At 46.2% G+C, this 22,709-nt stretch overlaps 1 protein-coding gene across 1 annotated transcript in view; it reads left to right on the forward strand.

Annotated features, from left to right (window-relative positions):
- The first annotated feature begins 4,018 nt into the window (after positions 1–4,018).
- Positions 4,019–22,709, forward strand: part of LOC119946735 (fructose-1,6-bisphosphatase isozyme 2) — a 42,552-nt gene continuing 23,861 nt past the window's right edge. Inside the window, exons 1-4 of the mRNA XM_038768163.1 lie at positions 4,019–4,246; positions 13,840–14,002; position 15,688; positions 21,502–21,593. Of these exons, the coding sequence (XP_038624091.1) occupies positions 4,077–4,246; positions 13,840–14,002; position 15,688; positions 21,502–21,593 (426 nt within the window). The 5' untranslated portion in view covers positions 4,019–4,076. The remainder of the gene's footprint in view (positions 4,247–13,839; positions 14,003–15,687; positions 15,689–21,501; positions 21,594–22,709) is intronic.

Consider the following 22,709-nt stretch of genomic DNA (forward strand, 5'->3'; position numbering starts at 1 on the left):
GTGCTTGGCACATAGTCAGTGCTTAACAAATACCATTATGAGAAGCAGCATGGCTCAGTGGAAAGAGCCCGGGCTTGGGAGTCAGAAGTCGTGGGTTCAAATGCCGGCTCCACCAACTGTCGGCTGGGTGACTCTGGGCAAGTCACTTCACTTCTCTGGGCCTCAGTTATCTCATCTGTCAAATGGGGATTAAGATTGTGAGCCCCACGTGGGACAACCTGATCACCTTGTATCCCCCCAGTGCTTAGAGCAGTGCTTGGCACATTCATTCATTCATTCATTCATTCATTCAATCGTATTTATTGAGCGCTTACAGTGTGCAGAGCACTGTACTAAGCGCTTGGGAAGTACAAGTTTGGCAACATATATAGTGAGCACTTAACAAGTACCATTATGAGAAGCAGCGTGGCTCAGTGGAAAGAGCATGGGCTTAGGAGTCAGAGGTCATGGGTTCAAATCCCGGCTCCATCACTTAGCTGTGTGACTTTGGGCAAGTCACTTCACCTCTCTGGGCCTCAGTGACCTCATCTGGAAAATGGGGATGAAGACTGTGAGCCCCCCGGGGGACAACCTGATCACCTTGTTAACCTCCCCAGCGCTTAAAACGGTGTTTTGCACACAGTAAGTGCTCAATAAATACAATTGATTGATTAAGCGCTTAATAAATGCTATCATTATTATTATTAGTAGAGTGAAGTGACTTGCTCAAGGTCACACAGCCGGTAAGTGACGGAGCCAGAATTAGAACCCAGGTCCTTCTTGCCCCTAGTGCTTAGAACAGTCCTTGGCACCTAGTAAGCGCTTAACCAATACCATCATTATTATTATTAGTGGCAAGAGCCCGGGCTCGGGAATCAGAGGACATGGGTTCTAATCCCGGCTCCGCCACCTGTCTGCCGTGTGACCTTGGGCAAGCCACTCCACTTCTCTGTGCCTCAGTTACCTCACCTGTAAAATGGAGATTAATGAGCCCACTGTCAGGTAGGGACCGTCTCTAGATGTTGCCTACTTGGACTTCCCAAGCGCTTAGTCCAGTGCTCTGCACACAGGAAGCGCTCAATAAGTGCGATTGAATGAATGAATGAATAGTAAGCACTTAACACGTACTACTTACATGTCTACATGTTTTGTCACCTGTCTCCATGTTTTCTATTGCTGTCTGTCTCCCCCTTCTAGACTGTGAGCCCATTGTTGGGTAGGGACTGTCTCTATATGTTGCCAAAGTCTACTTCCCAAGCGCTTAGTACAGTGCTCTGCACACAGGAAGCGCTCAATAAATACAACTGACTGACTGAATGAATAGTAAGCACTTAACACGTACTATTTATATGTCTACATGCTTTGTCACCTGTCTTCAAGTTTTACTTTGCTGTCTCCCCCCTCTAGACTGTGAGCCCTATATGTCTCTATATGTTGCCGACTTGGACTTCCCAAGCGCTTAGTCCAGTGCTCTGCACGCAGGCAGCGCTCAATAAATACGATTGAATGAATGGATGAATCAATCAATCAATCGTATTTATTGAGCACTTACTGTGTGCAGAGCACTGGACTAAGCGCTTGGGAAGTCCAAGTTGGCAACATATGGAGACAGTCCCTACCCAACAGTGGGCTCACAGTCTAAAAGGGGGAGACAGAGAACAAAACCAAACATACTAACAAAATAAAATAAAGAGAATAAATATGTACAAGTAAAATAAATAAATAAATAGAGTAATAAATATGTACAAACATATATACAGGATGAACAGTGCTTTACTCTATATGTTGCCGACTTGGACTTCCCAAGTGCTTAGTCCAGTGCTCTGCACATAGGAAGCGCTCAATAAATACGATTGAATGAATGGACGAACAGTGCTTTGCTCTATATGTTGCCGACTCGGACTTCCCAAGCGCTCAGTCCAGTGCTCTGCACACAGGAAGCACTCAATAAATACGATTGAATGAATGGATGAACAGTGCTTTGCTCTATATGTTGCCGTCTTGGACTTCCCAAGCGCTTAGTCCAGTGCTCTGCACACAGGAAGCGCTCAATAAATACGATTGAATGAATGGATGAACAGTGCTCTGCATGCAGTAAGTGCTTAACAAATGCCATAATAATAATAATAACAATAATAATGGCATTTATTAAGCGCTTACTATGTACAAAGCACTGTTCTAAGCGCTGGGGAGGTTACAAGGTTGTCCCACAGGGGGCTCGCAGTCTTAATCCCCATTTTACAGATGAGGGAACTGAGGCACAGAGAAATGAAGTGACTTGCCCAAAGTCACAGAGCTGACAATTGGCAGGGTAGGGATTTGCACCCCTGGCCCCTGATTCCAAAGCCCGTGCCCTTTCCAGTGAGCCACGCTGCTTCTTTATTATTATTATTATTATTATTATTATTGTTATCAATCAATCAATCGTATTTATTGAGCGCTTACTATGTGCAGAGCACTGTTATTATTATTATTATTATTATTATTATTATTATTATTATCATTACCCCAGCGCTTAGAACAGGGCTTGGCACGTAGTGAGCGCTTAACACATCCCATAATGATCATGATCTGCCAAGCCAGCTCTCTTCCTCCCTTCAAAGCCCCCCTTTTAGACTGTGAGCCCACTGTTGGGTAGGGACTGTCTCTATATGTTGCCAACTTGTACTTCCCAAACGCTTAGTACAGTGCTCTGCACACAGTAAGTGCTCAATAAATACGATTGATTGATTGATTGAGAGCTCACCTCCTCCAGGAGGCCTTCCCAGGCTGAGCCCCCTCCTTCCTCTCCCTCTCCTCCCCCTCCCCATCCCTCCGCCTTACCTCCTTCCCCTCCCCACAGCACCTGTATATATGTATATATGTTTGTACATATTTATTACTCTATTTACTTGTACATATTTATTCTATTTATTTTATTTCATTAACATGTTTTGTTCTGTTGTCCGTCTCCCCTTTCTAGCCTGTGAGCCCGCCGTTGGGTAGGGGCCGTCTCTAGATGTTGCCAACTTGGACTTCCCAAGCGTATATATGTATATATGTTTGTACAGATTTATTACTCTATTTACTTGTACATATTTATTCTATTTATTTTATTTCGTTAATATGTTTTGTTTTGTTCTCTGTCTCCCCTTTCTGGACTGTGAGCCTGCCGTTAGGTAGGGACTGTCTCTAGATGTTGCCAGCTTGGACTTCTCAAGCGCTTAGTCCAGTGCCCTGCACACAGTAAGCGCTCAATAAATACGATTGAATTGCTTAGTCCAGTGCCTCGCACACAGTAAGTGCTCAATAAATACGATTGAATCACTTAGTCCATCATCATCGTCATCAATCGTATTTATTGAGCACTTACTGTGTGCAGGGCACTGTACTAAGCGCTTGGGAAGTACAAGTTGGCAACATATAGAGACAGTCCCTACCCAACAGTGGGCTCACAGTCTAAAAGGGGGAGACAGAGAACAAAACCAACATAACCCTGCATCATCATCATCAATCTTATTTATTGAGCGCTTACTGTGTGCAGAGCACTGTACTAAGCGCTTGGGAAGTACAAATTGGCAACATATAGAGACAGTCCCTACCCAACAGTGGGCTCACAGTCTAAAAGGGGGAGACAGAGAACAGAACAGCACACAGTAAGCCCTCAATAAATATGATCGAATGAATGAATGAATGATAAAGTACTAAATAAATCAGAAAATCACGCACAATTCGGCAGCCGGTTGCTTCTGGGGGAGAGGGAAGGGTCGTTTTGGCGCCCCTGATTCCTGACGGAGGGGGATTTCAGGCATTCCTGAGTCTATTCCAGGCCTGGAAGTTCCCCAGGAGGAGGAGGAGGAGGCCTTCCCGGCAGAGCCGAGTGACGGAGCGGGACGCCGGGCATTCCGGAGTCTATTCCAGGCCTGGAAGTTCCCCAGGAGGAGGAGGAGGAGGCCTTCCCGGAGGAGCTGAGTGATGGAGCGGGACGCCGGGCATTCCTGAGTCTATTCCAGACCTGGAAGTTCCCCAGGCCAAGGAGGAGGATGAGGAGGAGGAGGCCTTCCTGGCGGAGCGGAGGGAAGCCCGGCGTTGGGAGAGACCACCGAGGGGCCGTCGCTATGGGGGACCGCAGCCCCTTCCAGACAGACATGATCACGCTGACCCGCTTCGTGATGGAGAAGGGGCGAGAGGCCAAGGGGACGGGCGAGCTCACCCAGCTGCTCAACTCCATGCTGACCGCCATCAAGGCCATCTCTTCCGCCGTCCGGAAGGCCGGCCTGGCCAACCTATGAGTGCCCAGTTGGCTATTTGCTTCCTCCGGCGCCTCCCCCGTGACCAGGGGATGCCACTCTCTATCGCTGGAGGGGCCTCTCCCCGGCGCTCAGTACAGTGCTCAGTCAATCAATCAATCAATCATAGTTACTGAGTAAGCGCTCCATCAATACGATCAAATTTCTCGAATCTTGTTCTCCCTCTCCCCCTTCTAGACTGTGAACCCGCTATTGGGTAGGGGCTGTCTCTATGAGTTGCCAGCTTGGACTTCCCAAGCGCTTAGTACAGTGCTCGGCACACAGTAAGCGCTCAATAAATACGATTGACTGATTGAATGACTGAAGGGGAGACGACTGAATGAACAACTCCATCTTGGGCAGGGAATGAGTCTGTTATAATAATAATAATGATGATGGTATTTGTTAAGCACTTACTATGTGCAAAGCACTGTTCTAAGTGCTGGGGGGGGTACAAGGTGATCAGGTTGTCCCACGTGGGGCTCACAGTCTTCATCCCCATTTTCCAGATGAGGTAACTGAGGCCCGGAGAAGTGAAGTGACTGGCCCAAAGTCACACAGCTGACATTTGGAGGAGCAGGGATTTGAATCAATCAATCAATCAATCAATCAATCGTATTTATTGAGCGCTTACTATGTGCAGAGCACTGTACTAAGCGCTTGGGAAGTACAAATTGGCATCACATAGAGACAGTCCCTACCCAACAGTGGGCTCACAGTCTAAAAGGGGGAGACAGAGAACAGAACCAAACATACGAACAAAATAAAATAAGTAGGATAGAAATGTACAAGTAAAATAAATAAATAGAGTAATAAATATGTACAACCATATATACATATATACAGGTGCTGTGGGGAAGGGAAGGAGGTAAGACGGGGGGATGGAGAGGGGGGCGAGGGGTAGAGGAAAGAAGGGGCTCAGTCTGGGAAGGCCTCCTGGAGGAGGTGAGCTCTCAGCAGGGCCTTGAAGGGAGGAAGAGAGCTAGCTTGGCGGATGGGCAGAGGGAGGGCATTCCAGGCCCGGGGGATGACGTGGGCCGGGGGTCGATGGCGGGACAGGCGAGAGCGAGGTACAGTGAGGAGATTAGTGGTGGAGGAGCGGAGGGTGCCGGCTGGGCAGTAGAAGGAGAGAAGGGAGGTGAGGTAGGAGGGGGCGAGGTGATGGAGAGCCTTGAAGCCCAGGGTGAGGAGTTTCTGCTTGATGCGCAGATTGATCGGTAGCCATTGGAGGTTTTTGAAGAGGGGAGTAATATGTCCAGAGCGTTTCTGGACAAAGATAATCCGGGCAGCAGCATGAAGTATGGATTGAAGTGGAGAGAGACACGAGGATGGGAGATCAGAGAGAAGGCTAGTGCAGTAGTCCAGACGGGATAGGATGAGAGCTTGAATTAGCAGGGTAGCGGTTTGGAAGGAGAGGAAAGGGCGGATCTTGGCAATGTTGCGGAGCTGAGACCGGCAGGTTTTGGTGACGGCTTGGATGTGAGGGGTGAATGAGAGAGCGGAGTCGAGGATGACACCAAGGTTGCGGGCTTGGGAGACGGGAAGGATGGTAGTGCCGTCAACAGAGATGGGAAAGTCAGGGAGAGGACAAGGTTTGGGAGGGAAGACAAGGAGCTCAGTCTTCGACATGTTGAGCTTTAGGTGGCGGGCGGACATCCAGATGGAGATGTCCTGAAGGCAGGAGGAGATGCGAGCCTGGAGGGAGGGGGAGAGAGCAGGGGCAGAGATGTAGATCTGGGTGTCATCAGCGTAGAGATGATAGTTGAAGCCGTGGGAGTGAATGAGGTCACCAAGGGAGTGAGTGTATATTGAGAACAGAAGGGGACCAAGCACTGAACCTTGGGGAACCCCCACAGTAAGAGGATGGGAGGGGGAGGAGGAGCCTGCAAAAGAGACTGAGAAAGAACGACTGGAGAGATAAGAGGAGAACCAGGAGAGGACGGAGTCTGTGAAGCCAAGGTCAGATAACGTGTTGAGGAGAAGGGGGTGGTCCACAGTGTCAAAGGCAGCTGAGAGGTCGAGAACAGAGTATGAGCCGTTGGATTTGGCAAGCAGGAGGTCATCGGTGACCTTTGAGAGCGCAGTTTCCGTGGAATGAAGGGGACGGAAGCCAGACTGGAGGGGGTCGAGGAGAGAGTTGTTGTTGAGGAATTCTAGGCAGCGCGTGTAGACAACTCGTTCAAGGAGTTTGGAAAGGAATGGTAGGAGGGATATGGAACGATAACTAGAAGGTGAGGTGGGGTCAAGAGAGGGTTTTTTTAGGATGGGAGAGACATGGGCATGTTTGAAGGCAGAGGGGAAGGAACCAGTGGAGAGTGAGCGGTTGAAGATGGAAGTTAAGGAGGGGAGAAGGGATGGAGCGAGAGATTTCATAAGATGAGAGGGAATGGGGTCAGAAGCACAGGTGGCCGGAGTAGCACTTGAGAGGAGGGAGGAGAGTTCCTCTGAGGATACCGCTGGGAAGGATGGGAGAGTAGCAGAGAGCGTTGAGAGCCGGGGGGTTGGAGAAAGGGGGGAAGAGACTTTGGGGAGGTCGGACCTGATGGATTTAATTTTGTTAATGAAGTAAGAGGCCAGATCGTTGGGGGTGAGGGAAGGAGGAGGGGGAGGAACCGGGGGCCTGAGAAGGGAGTTGAATGTACGGAAGAGCTGGCGGGGGTGATGGGCATGGGTGTCAATAAGGGAGGAGAAATAGTTTTGTCTGGCAGAAGAACCCATGACCTCTGGCTCTAAAGCCCGGGCTCTTTCCTCTGGCTCCAAAGCCAGGGAGGAGAAATAAGGGAGGAGAAATAGTTTTGTCTGGCATTTGAACCCATGACCTCTGGCTCCAAAGCCCGGGCTCTTTCCTCTGGCTCCAAAGCCCATGCTGAGCCCACTGTTGGGTAGGGACTGTCTCTATATGTTGCCAACTTGTACTTCCCAAGCACTTAGTACAGTGCTCTGCACACAGTAAGCGCTCAATAAATACAATTGATTGATTGATTGATTGATTTCCGCTGAGCCACGCTGCTGTTGAAGGACTCCATCGTGGGTGGGGAATGTGTCTGCTACATTATTATTATGGTACTTGTTTGGCGCTTACTATGTGCCAAGTGCTGTTCTAAGCGCTGGGGTAGTTAAGCACTGTTCTAAGCGCTGGGGAGGTTACAAGGTAATCAGGTTGTCCCACGTGGGGCTCACAGTCTTCATCCCCATTTCACAGATTAATAATAATAATAATAATAATAGCATTTATTAAGCACTCATACTATGTGCAAAGCACTTTTCTAAACGCTGGGGAGGTTACAAGGTGATCAGGTTGTCCCACGGGGGACAGATGAGGTAACTGAGGCACAGAGACGTGAAGTGACAATAATAATAATGATGGTATTTGTTAAGCGCTTACTATGGGCCAAGCACTGGTCTAAGCGCTGGGGGGGATACAAGGTGATCAGGTTGTCCCCCGTGAGGCTCACGGTCTTCATCCCCATTTGACAGATAAATAATAATAATAATAATAATAATAATAATGGCATTTATTAAGCGCTCTTACTATGTGCCAAGCACTGTTCTAAGTGCTGGGGTGGTTACAAGGTGATCAGGTTGTCCCACGTGGGGCTCACGGTCTTCATCCCCATTTGACAGATAAATAATAATAATAATAATAATAATAATAATAATAATAATAATGGCATTTATTAAGCGCTCTTACTATGTGCAAAGCACTGTTCTAAGCGCTGGGGAGGTTACAAGGTGATCAGGTTGTCCCATGGGGGACAGATGAGGTAACTGAGGCACAGAGATTTGAAGTGACTTAATAATAATACTAATAATGATGGTATTTGATAAGCGCTTACTATGGGCCAAGCACTGTTCTAAGCGCTGGGGTAGTTACAAGGTAATCAGGTTGTCCCACGTGGGGCTCACGGTCCTCATCCCCATTTGACAGATTAATAATAATAATAATAATAATAATAATAATAATAATAATAATAATGGCATTTATTAAGCGCTCTTACTATGTGCAAAGCACTGTTCTAAAAGCTGGGGAAGTTACAAGATGATCAGGTTGTCCCACGGGGGACAGATGAGGTAACTGAGGCACAGAGAGGTGAAGTAACAATAATAATAATAATGATGGTATTTGTTAAGCACTTACTATGTGCCAAGCACTGTTGTAAGCTCTGGGGTAGTTACAAGGTAATCAGGTTGTCCCACGTGGGGCTCACGGTCTTCATCCCCATTTGACAGATAAATGATAATAATAATAATAATGATGGCATTTATTAAGCGCTCTTACTATGTGCAAAACACTGTTCTAAGCGCTGGAGAGGTTACAAGGTAATCAGGTTGTCCCACGTGGGGCTCACGGTCTTCTTCCCCATTTGACAGATAAATAATAATAATAATAATAATAACAATAACAATAATAATAATAATAACAATGATAATGATAATGGCACTTATTAAGCGCCCTTACTATATGCAAACCACTGTTCTAAACGCTGGGGAGGTTACAAGGTGATCAGGTTGTCCCACGGGGGACAGATGAGGTAACTGAGGCACAGAGATATGAAGTGACTTAATAATAATGATAATGATGGTATTTGTTAAGCGCTTACTATGGGCCAAGCACTGTTCTAAGCGCTGGGGTAGTTACAAGGTAATCAGGTTGTCCCACGTGGGGCTCACGGTCTTCATTCCCATTTGACAGATAAATAATAATAATAATAATAATAATGGCATTTATTAAGCGCTCTTACTTTGTGCAAAGCACTGTTCTAAGCGCTGGGGAGGTTACAAGGTAATCAGGTTGTCCCACGTGGGGCTCACGGTCTTCTTCCCCATTTGACAGATAAATAATAATGATGATGATGATGATAATAATAATAATAATAGCACTTATTAAGCGCCCTTACTATGTGCAAAGCACTGTTCTAAGCGCTTGGGAGGTTACAAGGTGATCAGGTTGTCCCACGGGGGACAGATGAGGTAACTGAGGCACAGAGACGTGAAGTGACTTAATAATAATGATAATGATGGTATTTGTTAAGCGCTTACTATGGGCCAAGCACTGTTCTAAGCGCTGGGGTAGTTACAAGGTAATCAGGTTGTCCCACGTGGGGCTCACGGTCTTCATTCCCATTTGACAGATAGATAATAATAATAATAATAATAATGGCATTTATTAAGCGCTCTTACTTTGTGCAAAGCACTGTTCTAAGCGCTGGGGAGGTTACAAGGTAATCAGGTTGTCCCACGTGGGGCTCACGGTCTTCTTCCCCATTTGACAGATAAATAATAATAATAATAATAATAATGATAATAATAATAATAATAATAATAATAATGTCATTTATTAAGCGCTCTAACTATGTACAAAGCACTGTTCTAAGCGCTTGGGAGGTTACAAGGTGATCAGGTTGCCCCATGGGGGACAGATGAGGTAACTGAGGCACAGGGACGTGAAGTGACTTAATAATAATAATAAGGATGGTATTTGTTAAGCGCTTACTATGTGCCAAGCACTGTTCTAAGTGCTGGAGTAGTTACAAGGTAATCAGGTTGTCCCACGTGGGACTCACAGTCTTCATCCCCATTTGACAGATAAATAATAATAATAATAATAATAATAATAATGGCATTTATTAAGCGCCCTTACTATGTGCCAAGCATTGTTCTAAACGCTGGGGAGGTTACAAGGTGATCAGGTTGTCCCACGAGGGACAGATGAGGTAACTGAGGCACAGAGACATGAAGTGACTTAATAATAATAATAATGATGGAATTTATTAAGCGCTCTTACTATGTGCCAAGCACATAGTACCCAAGCTGGGGTAGTTACAAGGTAATCAGGTTGTCCCACGTGGGGCTCACAATCTTCATCCCCATTTGACAGATAAATAATAATAATAATAATAATGGCATTTATTAAGCGCTCTTACTATGTGCAAAGCACTGTTCTAAGCGCTGGGGAAGTTACAAGGTAATCAGGTTGTCCCCCGTGGGGCTCACGGTCTTCAACCCCATTTGACAGATAAATAATAATAATAATAATAATGGCATTTATTAAGCGCTCTTACTATGTACAAAGCACTGTTCTAAGCGCTGGGGAGGTTACAAGGTGATCAGGTTGTCCCACGGGGGACAGATGAGGTAACTGAGGCACAGAGACGTGAAGTAATAATTATAATAAATAATGATGGTATTTGTTAAGAGCTTACTATGTGCCAAGCACTGTTCTAAGCTCTGGGGTAGTTACAAGGTATTCAGGTTGTCCCACGTGGGGCTCACGGTCTTCATCCCCATTTGACAGATAAATAATAATAATAATAGTAATGATGGCATTTATTAAGCGCTCTTACTATGTGCAAAGCACTGTTCTAAGCGCTGGGGAGGTTACAAGGTAATCAGGTTGTCCCACGTGGGGCTCACGGTCTTCTTCCCCATTTGACAGATTAATAATAATAATAATAATAGCACTTATTGAGCGCCCTTACTATGTGCAAAGCACTGTTCTAAACGCTGGGGAGGTTACAAGATGATCAGGTTGTCCCACGGGGGACAGATGAGGTAACTGAGGCACAGAGACGTGAAGTGACTTAATAATAATAATAATGATGGTATTTGTTAAGCGCTTACTATGTGCCAAGCACTGTTCTAAGTGCTGGGGGGGATGCAAATGAGGTTGTCCCCCGTGGGGCTCACGGTCTTCATCCCCATTTGACAGATAAATAATAATAATAATAATGGCATTTATTAAGCGCTCTTACTATGTGCCAAGCACTGTTCTAAGCGCTGGGGTAGTTACAAGGAAATCAGGTTGTCACACGCGGGGCTCAGAGTCTTCATCCCCATTTGACAGATGAGGGAACTGAGGCCCGGAGAAGTGAAGGGACTCGCCCAAAGCCACCTGGCTGACAAGTGGCAGAGCGGGATTAGAACCCACGACCTCGGACTCCCAAGCCCGGGCTCTTTACAATGAGCCACGCTGTTAAGTGCTTCCTAGGTGCCAGACACAGGGCTAAGCACTGGGGAGGATACAAGAAAATAGAGAAGCACTGTTCTAAGCGCTGGAACAGGGGAAAATAATAATAATAATAATAATAATAATAATAATAATAATAATAATAATAATAATGACTTTTATTAAGCGCTTACTATGTACAAAGCACTGTTCTAAGCCCTGGGGATTACAAGGTGATCCGGTTGTCCCACGGGGGGCTCCCAGTCTTCATCCCCATTTTCCAGATGAGGGAACTGAGGCCCAGAGAAGTGAAGTGACTCGCCCAAAGTCACCCAGCTGGCAAGTGGCGGAGCAGGATTCGAACCCACGACCTCGGACTCCCAAGCCCGGGCTCTTTCCACTGAGCCACGCTGCTTCTCAAGAAGCCCCGGATTCCGTCCTCAAGGAGCTCACCCTCTTGTCTTGAGGGTATTTGCCATCGAGTCATGCATTCATTCAGTCGTATTTATTGAGCGCTTACTGTGTGCAGAGCACTGTACTAAGCGCTTGGGAAGGACAAGTCGTTTCTTTAGCGCTTAGTACAATGCTCTGCACACAGTAAGCGCTCAATAAATACGATTGATTGATTCTTTAGCGGTGTCCAAACTCCCTCCTGCCCCCGAGAAGGGCAGGGGGGCTTCGGGGGCTTTTTGAGAAGCAGCGTGGCTCAGCGGAAAGAGCCCGGGCTTTGAAGTCAGAAGTCGTGGGTTCAAATCCCGGCTCCGCCAACTGTTAGCGGGCTGACTTTGGGCGAGTCGCTTCACTTCTCTGGGCCTCAGTTCACTCATCTGGAAAATGGGGATGAAGACCGTGAGCCCCCCGGGGGACAACCTCATCAGCTTGTATCCCCCCGGCGCTTAGAACAGTGCTTGGCACAGAGTAAGCGCTTAACAAATACAATTATGATGATGATGATGATTGAATTCATTACCTCATCTGGAAAATGGGGATTAAAACTGTGAGCCCCCCGTGGGACAACCTGATCACCTTGTAACTCCCCAGCGCTTAGAACAGTGCTTGGCACATAGTAAGAGCTTAACAAATACCATTATTTTTATTCCAGCGCTTAGAACAGTGCTTTGCACATAGTAAGCGCTTAACAAATACCATTATTATTGTTCCAGGGCTTAGAACAGTGCTTTACACATAGTAAGCACTTAACTAATACCATTATTATTATGATGATGATGATTGAATTCATTACTTCATCTGGAAAATGGGGATTAAAACCGTGAGCCCCCCATGGGAAAACCTGATCACCTTGTAACTCCCCGGTGCTTAGAACAGTGTTTTGCACATAGTAAGCGCTTAACAAATACCATTATTATGATGATGCTTATGATGACTGAATTCATTACCTCATCTGGAAAATGGGGATTAAAACCGTGAGCCCCCCATGGGACAACCTGATCACCTTGTAACTCCCCAGCGCTTAGAACAGTGCTTGGCACATAGTAAGCGCTTAACAAATACCATTATTATTATTCCAGCGCTTAGAACAGTGCTTTGCACATAGTAAGCGCTTAACAAATACCATTATTATTATGATGATGATTGAATTCATTCCCTCATCTGGAAAATGGGAATTAAAACCGTGAGCCCCCCGTGGGACAACCTGATCACCTTGTAACTCCCTGGCGCTTAGAACAGTGCTTGGCACGTAGTAAGCACTTAACCAATACCATTATTATTATTCCAGCGCTTAGAACAGTGCTTTGCACATAGTAAGAGCTTAATAAATGCCATTATGATGATGATGATGATGATGATTGAGTTCATTACCTCATCTGGAAAATGGAGATTAAAACCGTGAGCCCCCCGTGGGACAACATGATCACCTTGTAACTCCCCGGCGCTTAGAACAGTGCTTGGCACATAGTAAGCACTTAACAAATACCATTATTATTATTCCAGCGCTTAGAACAGTGCTTGGCACATAGTAAGCGCTTAACAAATACCATTATTATGATGATGATGATTGAGTTCGTTACTTCATCTGGAAAATGGGGATTAAAACCGTGACCCCTCCGTGGGACAACATGATCACCTTGTAACTCCCTGACGCTTAGAACAGTGCTTTGCACATAGTAAGCGCTTAACAAATACCATTATTATTATTCCAGCGCTTAGAACAGTGCTTTGCACATAGTAAGCGCTGAACAAATACCATTATTATTATGATGATGATTGAATTCATTACCTCACCCGTAAAATGGGGATTAAAACCATGAGCCCCCCATGGGACAACCTCATCACCTTGTAACTCCCCGGCGCTTAGAACAGTGCTTGACACATAGTAAGCGCTTAACAAATAACATTATTATTATTCCAGCGCTTAGAACAGTGCTTTGCACATAGTAAGCGCTTAACAAATACCATTATTATGATGATGATGATTGAATTCATTCCCTCATCTGGAAAATGGGGTTTAAAACCGTGAGCCCCCCGTGGGACAGCCTGATCACCTTGTAACTCCCCGGTGCTTAGAACAGTGTTTTGCACATAGTAAGCGCTTAACAGATACCACGATGATGATGATGATGATGATGATGATGATGATGATGATGATGATGATGATGATGATGATGATGATGATGATGTATTCAGGTACGGAATAGCGGGAACGGTGAACGTGACGGGGGATGAAGTGAAGAAGTTGGATGAGCTTTCCAATGCTCTCGTCATCAACATGCTACAGTCTTCCTACAGCACGTGTGTCCTGGTGTCCGAGGAGAACAAGGAGGCGCTTATCACATCCAAGGAAAAAAGGGTGAGTATTGGCCTCCCCGCCACACTCTGCCCTTCCGGGGCCTGGCTGTCGCTGAAGTTGATAATAACAACCATAATAATAATCCTGATGGCATTGGTTAAGCGCTTACTACGTGCCGAGCACCGTTCTAAGCGCTGGGGGAGCTACAAGGCCATCGGGTTGTCCCCCGTGGGGCTCCCGGTCTTCATTCCCACTTTCCAGATGAGGTCACTGAGGCCCAGAGAAGTGAAGTGACTGGCCCAAAGTCACCCAGCTGACCAGGAGCGGAGCCGGGATGAGAAGCAGCGTGGCTCAGTGAAAAGAGCCCGGGTTTGAGAGTCAGATGTCGTGGGTTCTAATCCCACCTCCGCCACTTATCAGCTGAGTGACTTTGGACAAGTCACTTCACTTCAAGAGAAGCAGCGAGGCTCAGTGGAAAGAGGCCGGGCTTGGGAGGCAGAGGTCATGGGTTCTAATCCCCGCTCCACCGCTTGTCAGCTGTGTGACTTTGGGCAAGTCACTTCACTTCTCTGGGCCTCAGTTATCTCATCTGTAAAATGGGGAATAAGACGGTGAACCCCACATGGGACAACCTGATCACCTTCTATCTCTCCCAGAGCTTAGAATAGTGCTTGGCACATAGTAAGCACTTAACAAATACCACCATTATTATTATCACTATTATTCTCTGGGCCTCAGTGTCCTCATCTTTAAAATGGGGAGTAAGACTGTGAGCCCCCACATGGGACAACCTGATCACCTTCTACCTCTCCCAGCGCTTAGAATAGTGCTTGACACATAGTAAGCACTTAAATACCACCATTATTATTATTATTATTATTCTCTGGGCCTCAGTGACCTCATCTGTAAAATGGGGGTGAAGACTGTGAGCCCCACGTGGGACAACCTCATTACCTCGTATCTACCCCAGCACTTAGAACAGTGCTTGGCACATAGTAAGCACTTAACAAATACCACCATTATTATCATTATTCTCTGGGCCTCAGTGACCTCATCTGTAAAATGGGGATGAAGACTGTGAGCCCCACATGGGACAACCTGATTACCTCGTATTTACCCCAGCACTTAGAACAGTGCTTGGCACATAGTAAGCACTTAACGAATACCGCCATTATTATTATCATTATTCTCTGGGCCTCAGTGACCTCATCTGTAAAATGGGGACTAAGACTGTGAGCCCCACGGGGGACTACCTGATTACCTCGTATCTACCCCAGCGGTTAGAACAGTGCTTGGCACATAGTAAGCACTTAACGAATACCACCATTATTATTATTATTATTCTCTGGGCCTCAGTGACCTCATCTGTAAAATGGGGATGGAGACTGTGAGCCCCATGGGAGACAAGCTGATTATCTCGTATATAACCCAGCACTTAGGACAATGCTTAGCACATAGTAAGAACTTAACAATTATTATTATTATTATTATTATTATTATATTATTATTATTAGTAGTAGTAGTAGTAGTATTTCCCCCGGACGTTTGGGCTTCTCTATCCCTTCAGGGGCTGCAGTTCTCACACTGACCAGCTGGTGGCGGTGCGGCCTCGCTTTCCCGCGGACTTTATTATTATTAATAATAATAATAATAATAATATTTATTAAGCTCTTACTACATACCAAGCAACGTTCTAAGCGCTGGGGTATAGCAAAGGTCATCAGGTTGTCCCACATGGGTTTCAGGGTCTTAATCCTCGTTTTACAGAGGAGGGAACTGAGGCACAGAGAAGTTGAGTGACAATAATATTAATATTAATATTGGCATTTGTCAAGCGCTTACTATGTGCAAAGCACTGTTCTAAGCTCTGGGGGGGGATACAAAGTGATCAAGTTGTCCCACGTGGGGCTCACAGTCTTAATCCCCATTTTACGATGAGGGAACTGAGGCTCAGAGAAGTTAAGTGACTTGCCCAAGGTCACACAGCAGACATGTGGCAGAGCCGGGATTCGAACCCAGGTCCTCTGACTTCTCTTTAGGACACAATGGTGGTGGTGGTCTTCTAGACTGTGAGCCCACTGTTGGGTAAGGACCATCTCTCTATGTTGCCAACTTGGACTTCCCAAGCGCTTAGTACAGTGCTCTGCACACAGGAAGCGCTCAATAAATACGATTGAATGAATGAATGAATGGTGGTGATATGTGGGGTTTTTTAATGGCATTTATTAAGCGCTTACTATGTGCAAAGCACTGTTCTAAGCTCTGGGGAGATTACAAGGTGATCAAGTTGTCCCACAGGGGGCTCGCAGTCTTCATCCCCATTTTCCAGATGAGGTAACTGAGGCCCAGAGAAGTGAAGTGACTCGCCCAAAGTCACCCAGCTGACAGTTGTTGGCGGAGCCGGAATTCGAACCCATGACCTCTGACTCCAAAGCCCGGGCTCTTTCCACTGAGCCACGCTGCTTCTCTAAGCGTTAATTTGTTAAGCGCTTACTATGTGCCAAGCACTGTTCTAAGCGCTGAGGTAGCACCCTGTGTGCTGAGGCTGTCCCCCGTGGGGCTCACAGTCTTCATCCCCATTTTCCAGAGGAGGGAACTGAGGCACAGAGACGTGAAGTGACGTGAGGTCACACAGCGGACCAGTGGCGGAGGCGGGATTAGAACCCACGACCTGTGACTCCCTAGGCCCGGGCTCTTCCCACTGAGCCACGCTGCTTTTCGGTAGAGTGTGAGGCCGCTGTGGGGTAGGGACCGTCTCTAGATGTTGCCAACTTGGACTTCCCAAGCGCTTAGTACAGTGCTCTGCACCCAGGAAGCGCTCAATAAGTATGATGGATGATAGACACTGTAGTGGCCAAGTGGTTGGCGGGGGCATCGGCCAGGAAGCAGCTTGGCTTGACTCACACCCCAACCTGACAACAAAAATGTGGAAACAAAACTGCCGAAACTCTGGCTACTGGGGCGTTTCTAGCAATCGGTCATATTTATTGAGCGTTTTCTGTGCGCAGAGCGCTGTACTGGACGCTTATGGGCTTGGTAGTAATAATAAAAACGATGGTATTTGTTAAGCGCTTACTATGTGCAAACCACTGTCCTAAGAGCTGGGGGGGATTCAGGGTGATCAGGAGAGAAGCAGCGTGGCTCAGTGGAAAAAGCCCGGGCTCTGGAGCCAGAGGTCATGGGTTCAAATCGGTCATATTTATTGAGCGCTTACGGGCTTGGTAGTAATGATAATAATGATGGTATTTGTTAAGCGCTTACTATGTGCAAAGCACTGTTCTAAGCGCTGGGGGCGGGGGGGGGATACAGGGTGATCAGGAGAGAAGCAGCGTTTCTCAGTGGAAAAAGCCCGGGCTTTGAAGTCAGAGGTCATGGGTTCAAATCGATCATATTTATTGAGCGATTTCTGTGCGCAGAGCGCTGTACTGGACGCTTATGGGCTTGGTAGTAATAATAATAATGATGGTGTTCGTTAAGCGCTTACTATGTGCAAAGCACTGTTCTAAGAACGGGGGGCGGGCGGGGGGATACAGGGTGATCAGGAGAGAAGCAGCGTGGCTTAGTGGAAAGAGCCCGGGCTCTGGAGTAAGAGGTCATGGGTTCAAATCGGTCATATTTATTGAGCGCTTTCTGTGCACTGAGCGCTGTACTGGACGCTTATGGGCTTGGTAGTAATAATAAAAATGATGGTATTTGTTAAGCACTTACTATGTGCAAAGCACTGTTCTAAGAGTACATGGTGATCAGGAGAGAAGCAGCGTGGCTCAGTGGGCTTTGGAGTCAGAGGTCATGGGTTCAAATCCTGGCTCCGCCACTTGTCAGCTGTGTGACTTTGGGCAAATCACTTCACTTATCTGGGTCTCAGTTCCCTCATCTGTAAAATGGGGATTAAGCCTGTGAGCCCCCCGTGGGACAACCTGATCACCTTGTATCTCCCCAGCGCTTAGAACAGTGTTTTGCACATAGTAAGCACTTAACAAATACCATCATCATTATTATTATTATTTGGAGTCAGAGGTCATGGGTTCAAATCCCGACTCCGCCAACTATCAGCTGTGGGATAGTGACTGTGTCCAACCTGATTTGCTTGTATCTTCCAGCGCTTAGTACAGTGCCTGTCACGCAGTAGCGCTTAACAATTACCATTTATTCCTTCAATCTTACGTATTGAGTGTTTACTGTGTACACTGTACACAACTGTCAGCTGTGTCACTTTGGGCAAGTCACTTCACTTCTCCGGGCCTCAGTTCCCTCATCTGGAAAATGGGAATTAAAATGATGCCGCCCCCGCCCCCACCGTGGAACAACCTGATCACCTTGTAACCTCCCCAGTGCTTAGAACAGTGCTTGGCACATCGTAAGTGCTTAACAAATACCATCATCATCATTATTATTATCAGGTTGTCCCACGTGGGGCTCCCAGTCTTCAACCCCATTTTCCAGATGAGGGAACTGAGGCCCAGAGAAGTTAAGCGACTTGCCCAAAGTCACCCAGCTGACAAGTGGCGGAGCCGGTATTGAACCCACGACCTCCGACTCCAAACCCCGGGCTCTTTCCACTGAGCCACGCTGCTTCTCTAGTAGCTTCTCTGGTAGACAATTGGTGGTGTTTACTGGGTGCAGAGCACTGTACTAACCGCTTGGGAGAGTAGGGTAACCTCCCCAGCGCTTAGAACAGTGCTTTGCACATAGTAAGTGCTTAACAAATGCCATTATTATTATTATTATTATTATTATTATTATTATTATTATTAGGTATAACCATGTTGGTAATAATGGTAATAATAATTGGGTCAGGGAATGTCGGCGTTTACTGTTGTATTGTACTTTCCCAAGCGCTTAGTACAGTGCTCTGTAATAATAATAACGATGATGGTATTTGTTAAGCACTTACTATGTGCAAAGCACTGTTCTAAGCACTGGGGAGGTTACAGGGTGATCCGGTTGTCCCACTGGGGCTCACATTTTAATCCCCATTTTCCAGATGAGGTAACTGAGGCCCAGAGAAGTGAAGTGACTTGCCCAAAATCACCCAGCAGACAATTGGCGGGGTCGGGATTTGAACCCATGACCTCTGACTCCAAAGCCCGGGCTCTTTCCACTGTGCCACGCTACTTCTCTATCAGATATGACAATTGCGCTTGGAACAGTGCCCCAGCTCTTTGAACGGTGCCTGGCACCTAGTAAGTTCTTAACAGATGCCATTATTATTAATTATTCTGATTATCCATTCAGTCGTATTTATTGAGCGCTAACTGTGTGCAGAGCACTGTACTAAGCGCTTGGGAAGTACAAGTTGGCAACATATAGAGACGGTCCCTACCCAACAGCGGGTTCACAGCCTAGAATCAATCAATCAATCAATCAATCGTATTTATTGAGCGCTTACTATCAACCTGATCACTTTGTAACCTCCCCAGCGCTTAGAACAGTGCTTGGCACATACTAAGCGCTTAATTCATTCCTTCATTCATTCAATCGTATTTATTGAGCGCTTACTGTGTGCAGAGCACTGTACTAAGCGCTTGGGAAGTCCAAGCTGGCAACATAGAGAGACGGTCCCTAACCAACAGCAGGTTCACAGTTTAGAAGTGGGACTACCTGATCACTTTGTAACCTCTCCAGCGCTTAGAACAGTGCTTGGCACGTACTAAGCGCTTAATTCATTCCTCCATTCATTCAATCCTATTTATTGAGCGCTTAATGTGTGGAGAGCACTGTACTAAGTGCTTGGGAAGTCCAATTTGGCAACATCTAGAGACGGTCCCTACCCAACAGTGGGCTCACAGTCTAAAAGGGGGAGACAGGGAACAAAACAAAACCTAATTCATTCATTCATTCAATCGTATTTATTGAGCACTTACTGTATGCAGAGCACTGTACTAAGCACTTGGGAAGTCCCAGTTGGCAACATAGAGACGGTCCCTACCCAACAGTGGGCTCACAGCCTAGAAGGTGGAGACAGAGAACAAAACAAAACCTAATTCATTCATTCATTCGATCGTATTTATTGAGCGCTTACTGTGTGCAGAGCACTGTACTAAGCGCTTGGGAAGTCCAAGATGGGAACATATAGAGACAGTCCCTACCCGACAGTGGGATTAAGAGTGCGAGCCCCATAGGGGACAGGGCTTGCGTCCCGCCCGACTCTCTCAGCGGAGTGAGCGCTTCATAAGTACCACAATTTCTGTTATTATTATTATTATTATTATTATTATTATTATTATTATTATTATTATTATTATTATTATTTATTATTATTAAGAGAAGCAGCGTGGCTCAGTGGAAAAGAGTCCGGGCTTTGGAGTCAGAGGTCCTGGGTTCAAATCCCAGCTCCGCCAATTGTCAGCTGGGTGACTTGGGGCAAGTCATTTCACTTCTCTCCCCCTCGTCCCCCTCCCCGTCCCCCCGTCTTACCTCCTTCCCTTCCCCACAGCACCTGTATATATGTATATATGTTTGTACAGATTTATTACTCTATTAATTAATTTTTAAATTAATTAATTTTAATTTAATTTTAAATTAATTAATTATTTATTTGTTTTACTTGTACATATCTATTCTATTTATTTTATTTTGTGAATATGTTTGGTTTTGTTCTCTGTCTCCCCCTTCTAGCCTGTGAGCCCACTGTTGGGTAGGGACCATCTTTCTATGTTGTCAACTTGGACTTCCCAAGCGCTTAGTACAGTGCTCTGCACACAGGAAGCACTCAATAAATATGATTGATTGATTGATTTTGTTCTCTGTCTTCCCCTTCTAGCCTGTGAGCCCACTGTTGGGTAGGGACTGTATCTCTATGTTGCCAACTTGGACTTCCCAAGTGCTTAGTACAGTGCTCTGCACACAGGAAGCGCTCAATAAATACGATTGATTGATTGATTGATTGATTTTGTTCTCTGTCTGACCGCCTCTCTATGTTGCCAACTTGGACTTCCCAAGTGCTTAGTACAGTGCTCTGCACACAGGAAGCGTTCAATAAATACGATTGATTGATTGATTTTGTTCTCTGTCTCCCCCTTCTAGACTGTGAGCCCACTGTTGGGTAGGGACTGTATCTCTATGTTGCCAACTTGGACTTCCCAAGTGCTTAGTACAGTGCTCTGCACACAGGAAGCGCTCAATAAATACGATTGATTGATTGATTGATTGATTTTGTTCTCTGTCTGACCGCCTCTCTATGTTGCCAACTTGGACTTCCCAAGTGCTTAGTACAGTGCTCTGCACACAGGAAGCGTTCAATAAATACGATTGATTGATTGATTTTGTTCTCTGTCTCCCCCTTCTAGACTGTGAGCCCACTGTTGGGTAGGGACTGTCTCTAGATGTTGCCAACTTGGACTACCCAAGCGCTTAGTACAGTGCTCTGCACACAGTAAGCGCTCAATAAATACGATTGATTGATGGATTCTCTGGGCCTCCTCTGTCAAATGGGGATGAAGACTGTGAGCCCCCCACCGTGGGACAACCTGTTCACCTTGTAACCACCCCGGCGCTTAGAACAGTGCTTGGCACATAGTAAGCGCTTAATAAATGCCTTTATTATGATTATTATCAAGGAAAATGCGTGGTCTGCTTCAACACCCTGGACGGCTCGTCCAACATCGACTGTCTGGCCTCCATCAGCACCATATTTGCCATCTACAGGAAGGTGAGTCTGGGGGTCCGGCCGAATCCCACCAGGCCCCGGGTTCAAAAAGCCGGCCTCCTCACGTGTGACCCTCCTCCTTTCTGGTTTATTAATGGTGTTTTTTAAAATAATAATCATAATAAATAATAATAATGACATTTAGCAAGTGCCTACTACGTGCAAAGCGCTGTCCTAAGCGCTGGGGAGGTTGCAAAGTGATTCGTTCCATCGTGACAAAACATGTAGACGTGTAAATAATCAATAATAAATAATCAACGTGTAAATAGTACATGTTAAGCGCTTACTATTTATTCATTCAGTCGTATTTATGGAGCGCTTACTGTGTGCAGAGCACTGTACTAAGCGCTTGGGGAGTCGAAGTCGGCAACACATAGAGACGGTCCCGACCCGACAATGGGCTCAACAGTCTAGAAGGGGGAGACAGACAACAAAACCAAACCTAACTCATTCATTCAATCGTATTTATTGAGCACCTACTGTGTGCAGAGCACTGTACTAAGCGCTTGGGGAGTCCAAGTCGGCAACACGTAGAGACGGTCCCGACCCAACAACTGGCTTAACAGTCTAGAAGGGGGAGACAGACAACAAAACCAAACCTAACTCATTCATTCAATCGTATTTATTGAGCACTTACTGTGTGCAGAGCACTGTACTAAGCGCTTGGGGAGTCCAAGTCGGCAACATATCGAGACGGTCCCGACCCAACAACGGGCTCACAGTCTAGAAGAGGGAGACAGACAACAAAACAAAACCTAACTCATTCATTCAATCGTATTTATTAAGCGCTTACTGTGTGCAGAGCACTGTACTAAGTGCTTGGGGAGTCCAAGTCGGCAACATATAGAGACGGTTCCTACCCAACAATGGGCTCACAGTCTAGAAGGGGGAGACAGACAACAAAACAAAACCTAACGCATTCATTCAATCGTATTTATTGAGCGCTTACTGTGTGCAGAGCACTGTACTAAGCGCTTGGGTAGTCCAAGTTGGCAACATATAGAGACGGTCCCGACCCAACAACTGGCTCACGCCATCGCTTGTCTCCCCCTGCGGACTCTAAGCTCCTTCTGGGCAGGGAATGTGTCTCCACTACTTGTTGTGTGACCTCAATAATCA

Source organism: Tachyglossus aculeatus, chromosome Y3 (genome assembly GCF_015852505.1).
Source record: "Tachyglossus aculeatus isolate mTacAcu1 chromosome Y3, mTacAcu1.pri, whole genome shotgun sequence".
Lineage (NCBI taxonomy): Eukaryota > Metazoa > Chordata > Mammalia > Monotremata > Tachyglossidae > Tachyglossus > Tachyglossus aculeatus.